The sequence below is a fragment of the Rhinatrema bivittatum genome, chromosome 12 (assembly GCF_901001135.1).
Source record: "Rhinatrema bivittatum chromosome 12, aRhiBiv1.1, whole genome shotgun sequence".
Lineage (NCBI taxonomy): Eukaryota > Metazoa > Chordata > Amphibia > Gymnophiona > Rhinatrematidae > Rhinatrema > Rhinatrema bivittatum.
Genome location: NC_042626.1, coordinates 34,298,354 through 34,313,673, shown reverse-complemented (window position 1 = coordinate 34,313,673; position 15,320 = coordinate 34,298,354). Strand labels below are relative to the sequence as shown.

General features: G+C 41.1%; 2 protein-coding genes across 2 annotated transcripts in view; one reads left to right on the top strand and one right to left on the bottom strand.

Annotated features, from left to right (window-relative positions):
* The window catches only part of JAM3 (junctional adhesion molecule 3), a 59,901-nt gene extending 52,710 nt beyond the window's left edge, over nucleotides 1-7,191 (top strand). The window contains exons 8-9 of the mRNA XM_029573152.1: nucleotides 1,218-1,272; nucleotides 1,685-7,191. Of these exons, the coding sequence (XP_029429012.1) occupies nucleotides 1,218-1,272; nucleotides 1,685-1,720 (91 nt within the window). The 3' untranslated portion in view covers nucleotides 1,721-7,191. The remainder of the gene's footprint in view (nucleotides 1-1,217; nucleotides 1,273-1,684) is intronic.
* Nucleotides 7,192-14,770: 7,579 nt separating this feature from the next.
* Nucleotides 14,771-15,320, bottom strand: part of NCAPD3 (non-SMC condensin II complex subunit D3) — a 112,038-nt gene continuing 111,488 nt past the window's right edge. Inside the window, exon 35 of the mRNA XM_029573252.1 lies at nucleotides 14,771-14,983. Coding sequence (XP_029429112.1) covers nucleotides 14,875-14,983 — 109 coding nt within the window. The 3' untranslated portion in view covers nucleotides 14,771-14,874. The remainder of the gene's footprint in view (nucleotides 14,984-15,320) is intronic.

Here is a 15,320-nt window from a genome sequence, read left to right as displayed (position 1 = left end):
TAGACAGTAAACAATCCTTCCAAAACTCTTCCCCAGGCAACTTGTCATCCAAGGTTAAGAAGCACTGCACAATTTGGACTGAAAAAGAACCTTGGCCTTCTACCTGAACAGACTGAAGCCCATAGAAATTGCACCCAATCTTTTGTTTCTTTTGACACTAACAAACTGGGAATTGCCATTGCCAATTGACTAGCAGATTGTATTTCATAGAGTTATACCCAGGCAGGTCTGAATCTAGTGGACTCACACTGCGCACTGTTAGCCCACCTAAAATCATGGAGAAATAGCCCACCTATTACATGGAGAAAATCTGCAAAGCTGTGGAGGTTTCTCAACATGCTCAGTTTACACTATTGTTTGGACAGGGCCAGTCTGTCCTGAGAATCGCTTTCAGGTGAAGAACCCACTCCATCCCTCCTAGGGCCCCAGACTGCTTCATTGCAAGAAATATATAAGAAAAAAGGCCTGTAGCCAACAAAAAACAAACAGTTGTGCCTAATGCCATGGTTTTATTTTCCTTTTGTTGTACAGGATAGTCTGTAGCTGGAGATTCACCACTTGTGAGGACTGCCATTCTTGCATCTCCTTGGAGAAGGCAGAATTGCTCACCTGTAACAGGTGCTGTCCAAAGACAACAGGATACCAGTCCTCACAAAACACACCTACCTTCCCTTGGAGTTGGCTTCTCCCAGTTTAAGCTAAAACCAAAAGTAGACTGAGGGGCCTGGGCGTGGGTAGAGTCAAAGTTCTGGGCCAGACTCTATCAGATGAGGTCACTCCATTTGTGAGGACTGACATCCTGCAGTTGCAGAACAGCTCTTACAAGCAAGCAACTTTGCCTTCCCAAATATTTTCTTCTCACAAAATAGCAGGTATAATTGCATGCAGGTAAAGTTGGTGGACTTATGTGCATAAATTCACTTTGAAAACTGGTGTCATTTTTATGTGTTTTTGCCAACTATTTTTTGATGTAGACTGTTTGACCCTGTGTATTAAGAAGGTCATTTTCAGACTGTTTTGCATGCTACCCTCCAGCTACCTATAGCAGAGATAGTGAAGGGTAGCAAGGACAAAAATTGCTTTTTAAAAAAAAAAAGTTTCCTCTCTCTTTCTCTTTTGTGGGAGACACAAAACAGCACTGCAAGAGGGAGATGCTTTCAGTGTTATAGCTTGTGAAAAATTTCTGAACATGGCATGTTTGTTTCCCTTTGTTTCAGCTACAAGACTCCGGCAAAGCCAGAAGGTGTTAATTACCTTCGGACAGATGATGAGGTAAGCGAGATAGTGGATTATCTAAAGAGAGTAAACAACCTAAGCTAGAAATTCCCAAACCTGTCCAGTTTTCAGGATATCTACAATGAATATACATAAGATAAATTTGCATGCACTGCCTCCATAAACATGCAAATTTTATCTCATGCATATTCAATGTGGATAACCTGAAAACCTGACTGGGGATGGGGGGGTCCCCCGGGACAGGTTTGGGAACCACTGATCTCAGTAAAACTAATCAAAGATGTCATAGTCTAGAAGAAATTCTGATACATTCTTCTGGATCTTGAGCACTTAGCTGCTTCCTCACTTGATGGGCTCTACAAGAGATAGCACACTACTTATTTTCTTACATCACGTCCTTTGAATGATTGCTAGCATTCTTCCTTAACGCAACTGGTCTCCATTGCAGGGCGACTTCAGGCACAAGTCTTCATTTGTCATCTGAAGATGGGAATGAACACAGTAGGAACAAGTGTGGCACTACTTGGAAATAAGGGCAAGAAGACAGCACTAATAAAATGGGCTTGGAACAATTGAGAAACATTCAAAAGCTGGCAGTTTTTTTAAATCTTATTTTTGTCAAAGTTGATAACCACTTCATCCTCATTCATGTACATAAAAGGAGTGTACATGGCCCATACAGGCTAACCTGAGTTTAGAGCGCTCTTCTGTTGGTTCTGAGCTTCACATCTTTTTGAGAAGTACTCCGGCGAGCGTGAGTAAACTCTTTGGAAATGATGTGTTGTGCCAGCAGCACAGATGGACATTGCTGTTGGGTTTTTAAACTGCTGTTCAAATTGCTTTTATCTTGAAGGATTATTTTGTTCATTGCTTTTGAAATGTTTGACTTTGAAATAGAGATAGTTCTTTCTGTACTTCTACTCCTTACCTCCTCTCAAAGGCAACAAAACCAAGGAATGAAACTGCATGCCCAGGAATTACAAAACACATTTTAGACCTAAGATAAGGAATCTCAAAATCAGTTTTTAGCCTTCTAGAAACTGAGAAGTGTTTTAAGCAAAGACCAAAAGTTGCCCTTTGGGAGAGCTCATAGGCCAAAAATGGTACTGGAATTCACTGAAGAATTTGATGTAGAGCCCATTGCATCTTTTCTCCAAGGACAAGTAGGATGTGACGTGATGGGTGATATCATCTGATGGCACCTGTATCTGTGAAGTTTTACTTCATAGTTTTGTTTTTTTATAAGCTTTTGACACATGCTACTGAGAATGTGCGCACCATCCCACTTCATGGATGTTGCATGAGGCTCCCTTCAGCTCAGTTAAATCATCTTTCTAAATTTTTACATGTTTTATCATGGGACCCTTTCACCTCTTAGGTTCATTAGGTAGGTTTCTTGGTCATTAAGTTTTCTTTTTTTTTATGCAGCTGTTGCATGCATTGGTATCAGTGTTGCAGGTGGCACCTGTCAGTTATTTTGTAAAATTGAGTCATTTGATTTTGCAAGTTATTTTTCGTTCAGAGTCCCAGAAAAAAAGAAGAGAACCAGTGGCTTCGACTAGTGCCCCAGCTGTGGTTGCATCATGGATCCCCTTAATAGATGTGTGCTTTGCCTGGGGGATGACCATGTCATCGCAGGGTGCTTCACGTGTAGGAAGATGACTTCTAGAAGATGTCGTTCCTGTTTAGAGCTGATTGAAAAGCTCTTTTGGAAAAGTAAGTCTTGTTAATCAGCATCGGAAGCATTGACATCAGTATTGAAAGGTCTAACACCTGCACTAGATGCTGGTGGTGTATCAGAGTTGAAGCAGCATTATCCCTTTTGACCTCAAACAGCCATAGAGGCCAGGGAGATAGATCATCTAAATCCCCCACCCTGATGAAAGTGAAGGATTCCACTTTATCTGCATTGGCATGGAGAAATAGCAATACTGAACCATTGGGTGAAGGATAAAAAGCATTAGTCCCGGCAGCGTGCAATAAAGAGAGCAGAGAGCTTCTGACTATGACCATAGATCCCTCACCCATTCACTCAGAGAAAACAACCCTTGCATTAGTCTTAGGAATCACAACAGCCAAGGGCTCAGATGCCAGCCCCCTCTCTCTTTCAAGTGGCCCAGAAGATGTGACCAGTCCTATTTCCTATGTGTTATTGGTAGGTTTTGAGGAGGTGCTGGAAAGAAGGATCCAAGCACCATTGGACCACAATTTGTCAGCATTAGTGCAGCGGCATCAACAGTGGCAGTAGCCTTGCAAACTGAGATCTAACCTTTGCTGGAGACTCTGATGGCATCTGGCAGAAGGAACCCACTGCTGGTTCCTGGAGTGGTATCAGCATTGGAAAACCCTGCATCATTGTTAATGTAGTGTGCATCGGAGGAGAAAGCTTCCCCAAAGCGCAGATGGTCTTTGGGATGTGGCCAGGTACCCTTAAAGAGGCTTTTCTTCTAGTCAGAGGCACACTCTGACCACAACACCAACCTATGATTCTGGTTCAGAATGTGAGAATTTCCAAACAGTTCACCTATGCATCGGAGGTGTCAAGAAGTTTTCTCTTGAATCTCTTTCCTCCACAGGAAAGAACGTCTTCTCTTTCCTCCACAGGAAAGAATGTCTTCTCTTTCTTTTGTAAAAAAAAAAATGGAGTATACCATTCCATTTAATTTGAGAAGGAGAAAGAGTCCAGAATAAAAATTCTTGACATCATCCATTTTGTGGAACCCCTCAGGAGACTGTGGCAGTCCTATGAGAATCTGGAAGATCTGCTCTTTGTCACCAGTTAATCAGAAAGTGGGTGCAATATATTGTGTCCAACAGGATCCCGAATTTGAGAAACAATTGCCTTAGGTGGTGGTTATAATTGAATGCACTTTCAAAAAGATCATGAGGTCCAGAACTAAGCTGTCTGTGCCTCCAGCGCGGGATTCTCATACCCTTAATTTATTGGGAGGAAAATGTATCATGGTGCTGTTTAATGTCCACATTAAACAGCACCATCTATGCAAAACATTCTGAAAGAGGTGAAGGGACTGTCAGAGCATTTCCCTCAGGAGATGCATGACAAACTAGAGTCACTAGTGGGCAAGGGTATCAAATGTCAGAAGTACATGGTCAGGTCAGTCGATGATGTTTTTGAAATAGCATTGGGAACCTCTGCAGTAGGCATTGGCACCCACAGCCTTGCATGGTTGTGGGGCTCAGACCGTAGACAAAATGTGTAAGAAAGACTTGCTGACATGCCATAAAATGGAGAAAATCTCTTTGGAGATAAGGTCAAAAAAGTGGTGGCTCAAATTAAAGACTACTGTGCTATGTTTCAGACTTACTTCACTGCCACACCACATTCAAACTCCTCATCTAGAAGGTATTTGAGTAGGGGCGCCAAGACTACTCTTCTATCCTGTAAGGAAGCATTATCCTCCACCCCCTCGTCCCCATTAGCAACATGGACTTCACTCTTATCCCAAATGGCAGAATGTCCAAAAGCCACAGCTAGCAAGTCATTTAAAACCTCAGATAGGGTTTTGATGGCAGCTACGAAGGCATAGGCAGAATCCAGTATCAATGCCAGAGAACCTTCCTTTCAGGGAAAGGCTGATGTTTTACATAAAATGTTGGTCCAGAATCACCTCAGCATAATCAGAAATGGATAGATAGCATAACAGAATCCCCACTAACTTATGCTCCAAGAAGCTCCATGAGGGGAGAGAAGACAGGGTTTTACTCCAAGTTCTTCCTGATTCCAAAGAAAGCAGGGGCAACCATCCCATCCCATCCCAGACCTAATGGCCTTGAGCAAAACCACAGAAGAGAAAAATTCAAGGTGATTTCCCGAGGCACCTCAGTTTTCTTCCTGGAAAAATGGGACTAGTTATGTTCTCTGGTTTTATAGGATGCTTACAGCCACATAAAGATATTTGCAGGTCACAGGATGTATGGGAAGCACCTTCTCCAATATTGTGTACTGCTGTTCAGCTACAGCAGTGCACAAATAGTGCAGCTGTTACAGACTGTCTTGTAATGATTGGCGTGCACCTGGATGATTGGCTGCTCAAGCATACATCTCAAGAAGGTGCCTTAGAATCAAAACTAGCTGGGTGGTAGAGTTGCTACAGTTTATCATAAATTATCCCAAATCCCGTTTTAGCCTATAATTGCAATTGGAATCTATAGGAATGCTATTTGATACATCTCAAGTGAAAACCTCTTTTTCAAAAAAAGAGGATCATCACGCTGATGTCCACAGTAGAAAAAATGAAAAACAGTCAGCAGGTATTGGCATGAGATACATTGAGGTTGTTGGGCCTCGTGGCATCAACAGTACACGCCACTCCCTTGGCATGTCTCCAGGTGACACAAGCCCAGTGGATTCTACAATCTCAATTCCAGCACCTGAAGACTCTGTGCTAATGGCTGCTTAATTCAAATCTCCTTCCAAATTCATCCAGCACAAATGGCCCTAACTACGAATGCATCCAACCTGGGCAGGGGAGCTTATGTAGAAGGGCTCCATCCCAGGGCATTTGAGCTGTTCAGGAAAACTCCCATTGCATATATTCCCTAGAGCCAAGTGTGATAATTTGTTCCAAAGGCTTTCAGAGATCAGTTGGCCAACAAAATTATGATTAGACAATAAAGTAGCAATGTTTTATGTGAATAAGCAGCAATAAGCTTGTACCTCCTATGCCAGGAAGCTTTCCAGATGTAGACCTGGACCAATAATCCTTCAAATGTTTTCACCCAGGCCACATGTCCACAAATGTGAACAAGCCTTCCACAGTTGGATTGCAAAAGAGCCTTACTCTTCTGTCTGGAGCAGACTGAAGCCCTTAGAAAGTTCACCCAGCTTTTTGTTTCTTTTGACCCCCAAAGCAGGTACAGTTGCTGTTGCCAAGTGCACCTTTCCTAAATGGATAGCAGATTGAATCTCTATTATGACTAGGCAGGTCTTACTTTTGTGCATGACAAGGCTCATAGTGTTACAGCCATGGTGGTGTTGGTGGCATACTTGTGATTGGCCTCCATGGAAGAGATTTGTAAAGCAGGGAGATGGAGTTCAGTCCACACAAAATAGTAGTGTTTAGGTAAAAGATTACCAACATGACAAAGTATGGTCAATCTCTTCTGCTTTTTTCTTTAGAGGCAGCCTGTAGCCAGAGCCTTCTCAGTTAAAACTTCACATCCTGCTTGTCCTCAAAGAAAGCAAGCTTTGCTTACCTGCAGCAGATGTTCTCTGAAGACAGTAGGATGTAAATCCTCATAGAACGCACCTACCTCCCCTTGGAATCAGTTCCTATTTGTTAGCTATAAGAACTGAAGGGGGCCTTGCTCGATATCATTGACGTGGGATGGAAGGCACATGCTTAGTGGAGCTTGCCAAAGCTTCCAGAAGCTATAGTGTAAAACACCACCAAGCCTGGCTCCATTGGAGGACCTCAGTCAGTTCTGAGAACTAGTATCCTACTGTCCTTGGAGAACATCTGGTACAGGTAACCAACTTTCACTTTATATTCCCTCCATGCTGTCTGTCTTGTTTATTTTTTTTGGATGTCATCATTCTAAAGTTTTTCTAAGATATATTTTGATTACTTCAAAGAGGGTGAATTTATATTTAAATGTAAATATCTTGATATGCCAACAGTGTTAAATAGTTTAGGTATGTGTAAACTTTATGTAAAGTTTAAGTCATGTATGCCTTGATACTTGCCTCATGAGACTAGATCATTGTTAAAAACGGTTTTAAAAGATGAGAGATTCCACTGGATTATCTTTAAAGAAATAGTTCCAAGTAATCCCAGACTTTTCTTTGAAGAGGGAAGACCTGTCTTATTACTAGAACAAGTGAATTTTACAGTGCAGGTAAAAAAAAAGAAACTCAGGAATCCTTAAGTAACAAAATTTCCATTAATATGAGTCATGTGAAATAAAGGCTACTTACTTATATATATGTGTTAATTCTGAGTCTGAGACTTTCTGCCATTCTGAATCAGAGTTTTCTACCATTTTAAGTTGAGACCAAGACGTATCACAAGCTATATAAAAAGGTGCCTGCCGTCCTTAACAGCCTGCTAAAAAGAGCACATTCTTACTACTAATTATTTCTTATAGCTCCCTGAATTCTAGGATAAGAGATGATCAGATCTCCCCTGCAAAAATGTGATGCTCAAACTAATTCTTGGCCCCCCTCCATCCCAGGCAGTCAACCTGTCAGGATATGCCTAATGAATATGCACATGACATATCTACAGACATTGGAGGCAATGCATGCATGTTCATTAAGCATATCTTGAAAACTTCACTGGCTGGGGAAGGTCAGAGTAATAGTTTGAGAACCACTATGAAACCTTCCATGCTAAAATGATATGCCATATTCTGTAGTAAGCTTCCAATTTATTTAAAAATTTTCTATACCATCGTCCTGGCCTTTTAAGGCCATCAAAGGTGGCGTGTGTCAGAAAAATAACCATGCAAGACAGTGTACTATACAAAAGACAAGCATACACAAATAAAAAACAAGAATCAGTAAAAATAAAATAAAAACATCAGTAAGCATAGTATAACAAAACATTTTGTAGATTTTATTTATTTATTTAAGTTTTATATACCGAATTTCTTGTAACAGGATTACAAATCAAAACGGTTTACATAATAACAATAACAGTGCCTCAAATAGTGCAATTACATAAAACATTACATATTGTCACCATATGACAATATGTAATGTTTATGACAATAAGCTCAAAAACTTACTATATTTTATATATATATTTGGCATTGCTTATATTTATATTTATTGATACGTTAAACAGTTAAACTGTCTTTATAAAATATTATATTGCTTTATTTATTTCCAGTTAAACTATTATTACTTTATTTAGCACTATGTTAAATTGTCAATCAGTTATACTGTTCCATATGTTCCTCGGTTCCATGTAAAGCTCCGCTCTGTTGAGCAGTTCTTCGTTTTATGTAAACCGGATTGATTTGTAGTCCATACAAGAACTTCGGTATATAAAAATTAAAAATAAAATAAATAAAATATGCCTGACCTTGTTAGAAAAATCTTTTCACTAGATTCCTTTCAACACCTAAGCTACTAGGAGGACATATAGAAGGCTTGCATAGAGGATTGGCTTTTGCCTGATACAATACTGATGACATGATTAGGCCTTCTACTATTTCTCACAGTCTTAAGGACCAAGCTCAAGGTTTCCAGTTCAGAATTGGTACAATAAAGCAAAGAATTTTGTTTTGGCTTTTTTCCAGAGGGGGAAAGATGCATGTCAAACTAAACTGTCTTTTCTAAATTGGGGCATCAAACAAGCTTGTGGATCTCTGAAATTTGAGGCTGTTAAGTGTTGGATAAAGGATGAATAATTTTCTTCTGTTTACTTTTAGGTTTAGCTTTACTTGTGGGAGGGATGCTCCCAGATTTAATGAGTTTCTTTACCAGAACTTTTTTTTTTTTGCATGCTCTTGTCCTGCTTGACTTTTTATATACATTCCCGGCACTGTTTAACTGTCTTGCTGAGGACAACCTTCAAACTGTGTACCAAAGTATAAAGGCTGTAGGTACTTTTTATCCACAGACTTAATATCAGTTTGCAAGAAAATCTGTCCCTTTGAAAGCACACACACATACCTAGACCTTATATTGGTGTGGGTAATTTTTCCAACATTGCATGTAGTGTATAACTGTGCATACAAAGTACTAACTCCTCCCTACTTCCCTCCCCCTTTTCTTCACATAAAAGTGCAGGTGTACTGGTCTTATGCCTCACTTTTACACTGTTCAGATAGTCCATTTCTACACATCACACACTGTTTTACCCATGGAAGTGCCTTTGCCCTCGCTAGGATTTATTTATTTAACATTTATGTCCTGCCCCTCTAATCCAGTTGTTCAGTGCGGGATATACATTTGAGCACAAAAACACCTCATTTCCAGACCCTTCATCAAGAATTCAGATTACTTCTAGGAGCACTTGCTTTTAGCTGACCTCATGTGAACTCTTGATCCTTTTAGACCAACAGCTGCAGCCTCTCTCCACCATTCTAAATCTATTCCTCTTCTTAGAGTTGCAGGAAATCCCTGATCTCAGAGAGGGTTTGAGGAAGGTACACCATCTTCCACTAGCAGCCTGCTGCATTCCAGCAGCTCAGAAGACATGGCAGAGAACATATCTTCAGTTTCATTTTGGTGAACTAAACCTTGGCTAATGCCCTTACATGTTATTGACAATAGTTTTCTTGCTTCTTTGGTTTTTCCTGTGTAAGAAAAATCTGAGAAAACTCGGATGAAGGAAGAGTCTGTAATATTTACCTGGAAAATTACTCTCTTGCTCAGTATAGCAAATGTAAATAAATTAATAAAATGAGAGGATACGTAGTCCTTAGAGCTGGAAAGGTAAGTGATGAAAAACTGCAACAAGAAGTGGTAGGTTTAGGTAGAGCAGGGAAGACTACATCTCCCAAGAGCCAGAAGGAAAGCCTGGACCATCGTGAGGACATTATGCAGATCTGGTTTGCTGAGGTACTCGCAGTGTTCAGAAACCCAAAAGTCCTTTAAAACCAGGAGTAGGAACCCATGCACCATCATCCAGCAGACTCTGTTCTTGGCTCTGGAGAAAGAGGAATTCTGAAGGACAGCAAGTGTGAGTGCAGCAGGATTTCAAAACAAAATAAAAATCCTTTTTATCCAGTAGCTGGTGGAACTTCTGGCACCCCTTGCGGGTGGCAACCTAATTCTCAAGAATGATATCTGAAGAATTAAAAGGTGACTTGCACTGGTCACCTGCCCCTTCTGTTTAAGTCCCTATAAGAGCCTTTGCAACAGCACCTTGAGGCTTCCAGTCCTTTCCTACAGGGAGCAGGACACAGATGCTGAGAGGATACATATACTAAACTACAATCATTTTGGTAGGTTAGTGGGTGGATTGCCAAACTCATCATGCAAAGAAGTATAGCCAATATCACACTATATGCTAAGTTAATGATATGTAAAAAGATTGCACAGGATTTTCACTTTCTTAATGCAAAATATACTTGGCAAGCAAAATCTGTATTCCCAGGAAAAAAAAATCTACTTGGTGATTTGACCAAGTCACAAGAACATAACCAGGGATCCACCACCACTGCTGAAAAAGTTTAAAAGCCTAGCTGAATGCAGAAGTAGCAGTACAGGCCGTCAGCTGTATAGGACCACTACCTACGCCTAACCCAGATCTGTGCCATGGATGAGAAGTCAAAATGTATCCTGGGACTTGAACTGGTCAAAGGCCCAGCACAATGGCCAAGGTCTAGAAAACATGGCTCTAATGGTCTGCATGGCCCCCGCTCCTATGGTGTTTGCTTATGTTACCTTGCATTTTCTGGGATTTTTTCTCAATTTCTTTACTCAGTCACTCCTCCTTCCCTTTGCCACTGCTGCTAGTGTCAAGAGCACAAAGGCTCCACATTCAAGAAACACATTGTTCTATTCATCATGCCAACTGCGACCTTATTGCATTGTCATACATCAGCTCCTGTAAAGAGTTGCTAAAGAATAATGTAGCGTGCTCCTCCTCTGAGTCACCTCTGCAGTGCTCGCAGAGCAGCCTACCATCCAACAAGCATCCCCAGCTCTATATTATAGCACTGAACTCTGGGCCCCCATTTCAAATGGCAAAGTATATTGTTCATTGCTACCTGGGAACAACGCACCAAGGACTAGAGGAGGAGGAGGAGAGGGTTGGGAGAAAGGAAGCCTGTGGTTAACTGTTCAACCCTCCGTCCTCCCCCCCCTACGCACGCAAGCTGCTGCCGATTCTTAATAGTCTGTAGTTTTTCTCTGCTGCTTTTGTCCATGCTAACTAGTACCACCAGGATTTGCTGCAATAAAGTAATTATACTAAATACTAAAAGCAGCAGTGTTTTATGCTTCTCCCCAGAATTGGGCTTAGCTCTACAAAATGTCCAAATTTAAGTTGTAGGTTCAGGTTCTTATACAGACACTGTCCTGGTAGATTGGTTAAAATAACCACTGTAATTGTACACCATTGCTCAATATTTCCAATGGAAATTCATTTTGCAGTTTGGTTAATGACGTTTTAAGCAGCATAAGTCATGTTCCTGTCATTTTTTTGTATTTTGTCAACTTTTAATGAATGCAGTACTTTTGCTTAATACTTGAGAAAATATTTGGACTGGCAGTGTTATTTTTAGTACAGTATTATATGGTAATACCTTTGGCTTAGACTTTTTTCTTTGTTCAGTAAACAATTTGAATAAAGAAGCAGTAACTTGTTATTTCTGTCCTCAGTGTAATGCAGCACTCTCATGATAAAAAGGGACTTTGTAAAATGAGGCCTCTTAGCAGCAATGGGAGTTTCTCTGTTACCATTTTCATGTCTGGTGCATCATTCACCTAGAGAAAAAAAAAATCACTTTTCTTCATTACTACACACTATAAACATTGTGAAGTTAGGGCAATTATGGGTAACTGATGTCAATTCTGCAAACACACCCTATGGTTGTCTGCTAAAGCTGGATTTTATTTCAGCTAGCTGAGAAAATACAGACCTGAATGACAGAGGCAGTGTACAGGCAACTTTTTAGAAGTTAATTATTTTCAGATGTAGTTATTTCTCTTAGAAAGCTGATTAGAAAATAAGCCAGGGGAAGTGACGTCATTCACCCAAGATGGTAGCTTAAACCATTTGCTCTGCTACTCCCCACTCAACTAAAGCCTAAAACTCCGGTTTCAGCTCATTTACCAACTCAATTTTACAGCAACCAAGAAAGGAGGCAGGTCGCGAACATGACCACGCGAAAAAAAGCAGTAGAGCTTCAGCAATACTCATATGATGCCGGCGGCTCCCGTTTTGTGGCCCTGAGCAAGGTCTCGGGTGAAGCAGAGCCGGATGGCACAGGAGATAAGACACGCAGGCGCAGATGGAGGCCCATGAAGGGGTTCATCCCTTGACAAAAAAAAAAAAAAAAAAAAGAGTGGTTTACAGCCCTGAAAAACGATATGTGTGCTCCCTCGGAGGAGTTCAGAGGCAATTTCCAATCTAGGCACAGACATCAAAGAGCTTGGTCATCAAGCAGACGAAATGAAGCACAGCTGGAGGACCTTGATGCACAAATAAAGAATTTAACATCCGAGCTTAAGGGACTCCAACAGACACAGGAAGATACGGTCTTGATACTAGAAGATTTAGAAATTAAGTGAAGTTTTCCTTCCCAGTTAAAAACTACAGTCCACCCACTACCAACAATTGCTAATATTCATTCATTTTCCAATTACCATTCAGTTTCAACTTTGCTATTACTTTCACAATTGCAGGAATCTCTCACAGGTAAGTCTCCTGGAATTTCCTAGTCAGATCCTCTCTCAAAGATCAATGATGCCAATACGACCTGGGTAGCAGGAGGGGAGGCCATGACTTCCTGGGATACTAGAGGTGTATTGGTGGCTATCAGACCACTGGAGACTGGTATGACTCTTGGGACCATGTCAAGATGAATTCTCTTCGCCATAGGAATGCTTTGGGGGATTCAAGGCTGTCGCCAGAATGTCCCCGCTCCCTGCATTGTACATCAGAGACCGAGACAGATGCTTCTTGGACTTCACCCAATGCATGTTATCAGAGCTCTTTGGTGCTGGAACTGAAGAAGCTGAACTATTCACTTCCTTTGAAAGAGGACAGATGACTGACCATCCTAGTGCTTGATATCAAGGGGGCCCAATAACCTCCCGATGTTGATGCACTGCCATCAGTTGATGCAGCTCCCAGATCCTTTGAGGTCAATGCCTTTAATGACAACAGTGGGCTAGATTTACAAATTCAAAGTGTTTTTTCTGCGAAGTCAAGCTGGGATTGATGCTCCCTAGGGTTTATAGTCACAGAAAGTAGAAACCCCCTAATGCCATGGTTGACCTTCAGGCAAAGGACATATCTATCATGGATAGACATGAACCTCTAAGAGGGGGCAATTACTGAAGCCACTAGTAGTCTTTGGGAAGGACATCAGGCAAAAAAAAAGTGCAGAAAAATCTAACTATGACAAAACCACAACCAGTGCTGCCTTAATGTACTGCTTCCAGTGTATCACGTGGCTGCTGAAAAATAAACTTAGAAAGCACATCAACAAAACCTGAGAGACTACAGGGAGCAAATTAAAACCATGCGACCCCCATGAAAGAGTAATCCTGTGTTTTCAGGAAGCCAAACGTTCTCTAACAGCAAGAGAAAAAAAAAAACTGCAACCTGCGAGCTCAATGGGAGGGATGAGACTGATGGGCCCTCACATGAATGTATGCAGGATGGCATGCTCAAAGTTTCTAGAAACTTAGAAATCAAGTTTGTGTCGGATTATCCAATGTCATCCCATGTGTGAGTACTTCCATCCTACAAATTGGAGAAAAATAATTTTGTCAGTAAAAAGATCAGGAGCAATAGGACATGTCCCCAGTGATGTGGGCTCAGGCTCCACAAGGCTGCATTACACAGGAGTCAGGACTTATATTCTGGTATGTAAAAAGGAGTGAATTCTGGTTTAGTAAACTCTACTGCGTACAAAACTTGCAATGGAACGTCTCCCCCATTAAAAAACAAAACTTAAGTTGGAAAACCAGTCTTCTCACTTAAACAGCATTAGCCCTATTAATCCTATTTTATGTTTTTATGATTTATGTTGTAGCTAATTTTTATGGCTTATATTTACCAAATTATGAATGAAATATGTAAACTGCTTGGAAATGTTGACAAGCAGTATAACAAATCTGGTAAGCAAATAAATAGAGGCAAATGATTTTGTCTGCTTCATCAATCACAGTTTATATCCCCCAACTATAGGGTGCTTACAGCAGTGTCGGTGCAAGGGTCTGCAACTGCCCTAGACAGTGACGTCACCGTGTGATGTGGTCTCCCTTCACATGCCACACGCTGATATCTATTTCCTGCTCTCCCACTCACTAAACCTCCATTTACGCACCCCTGCCACGCTCCGCCTTTTCGCTGATTTCAGAAATGGCACCCTTGCGTGTGCCTTCGGCGCCCCACCCAGTTCCAGCGTCCTAGACGGTCGCCTAGTCCCGCCTAATGTTCTCGCCAGGCCTGGCTTACAGATTTCAGATGGAGGTGTGCTTTACAATTCTAGAATGCCAAGTGAAAATAGATCACCCTGCTTGCAAGTGGTTTAGTAAGCTGTTACTGTTTCCCTGTTCAAGTCCCAAACAAAGGCACATAAGCAACTGAAGGGTTTGGCTGAGCTGGATACCCCAATATTCTATTATATGTGCAGGAGCTGAAGCTCCAGTGCAAACAGTAACAAATAATAAAAAAAAAAAAAAATAAGCAAAATGGCCAAATCATAAAACAAAGTCAGCTCTACCAATGAATGGCAAGATTTAGCACAAAAAGGATGCAGAATTTTTGATTTGGCGAAATCTTTGTCTGGGTTTTCATTAATTGCTAGTGTGCTTAGGAAGTCTGAAGAGAATGTTTTTTGGGAACCATCACCTTATCCACAAATATTACAAAGTAACTTATTGTACAAACACAGTTTAATGCATTACATGATATGAAGCTACTGTACAAAAGATACAAGAAGAGCTTGCCGCTAGCTAGAGAGACTGCAGTAGTGGCAAAGCTTTTAGTTGGCTGTTTTTAATGGTGTCTTTCTTGAAGACCTTCTGCTCTGTGCTGGGTGACTTTTTCTTCTAACAGGAGATTCCACTTTCCACTGCTGAGGCTGCAAAACACTGAAGGAAACCAAAAGATTGATGACAATTAAGGAATGCTGCTCACCTTTATAAGAGTGCTGTTTTCCCCTACCCCCCCAAAAAAATCACTTTTAAATGTTCCTTCTACACATAGGGAGAGAGATAATAATTGGGAGGTGGGTTAAAGTTTGTATAGAACCCTTCCTCTCCAACAGGAAAAGATGCAAAGCTGGGTTCAGGCCCAGGACTGATTTTGAAATCTTGGCATGTACTTTACACCTGCAAAGTATGTAGGATAAAGAATATTTATGTGACCAGCAGTTGGCAGGATGTTCAAAGTTTCCCATTGCAAAACTGAACTGCAGGCATATCTGCA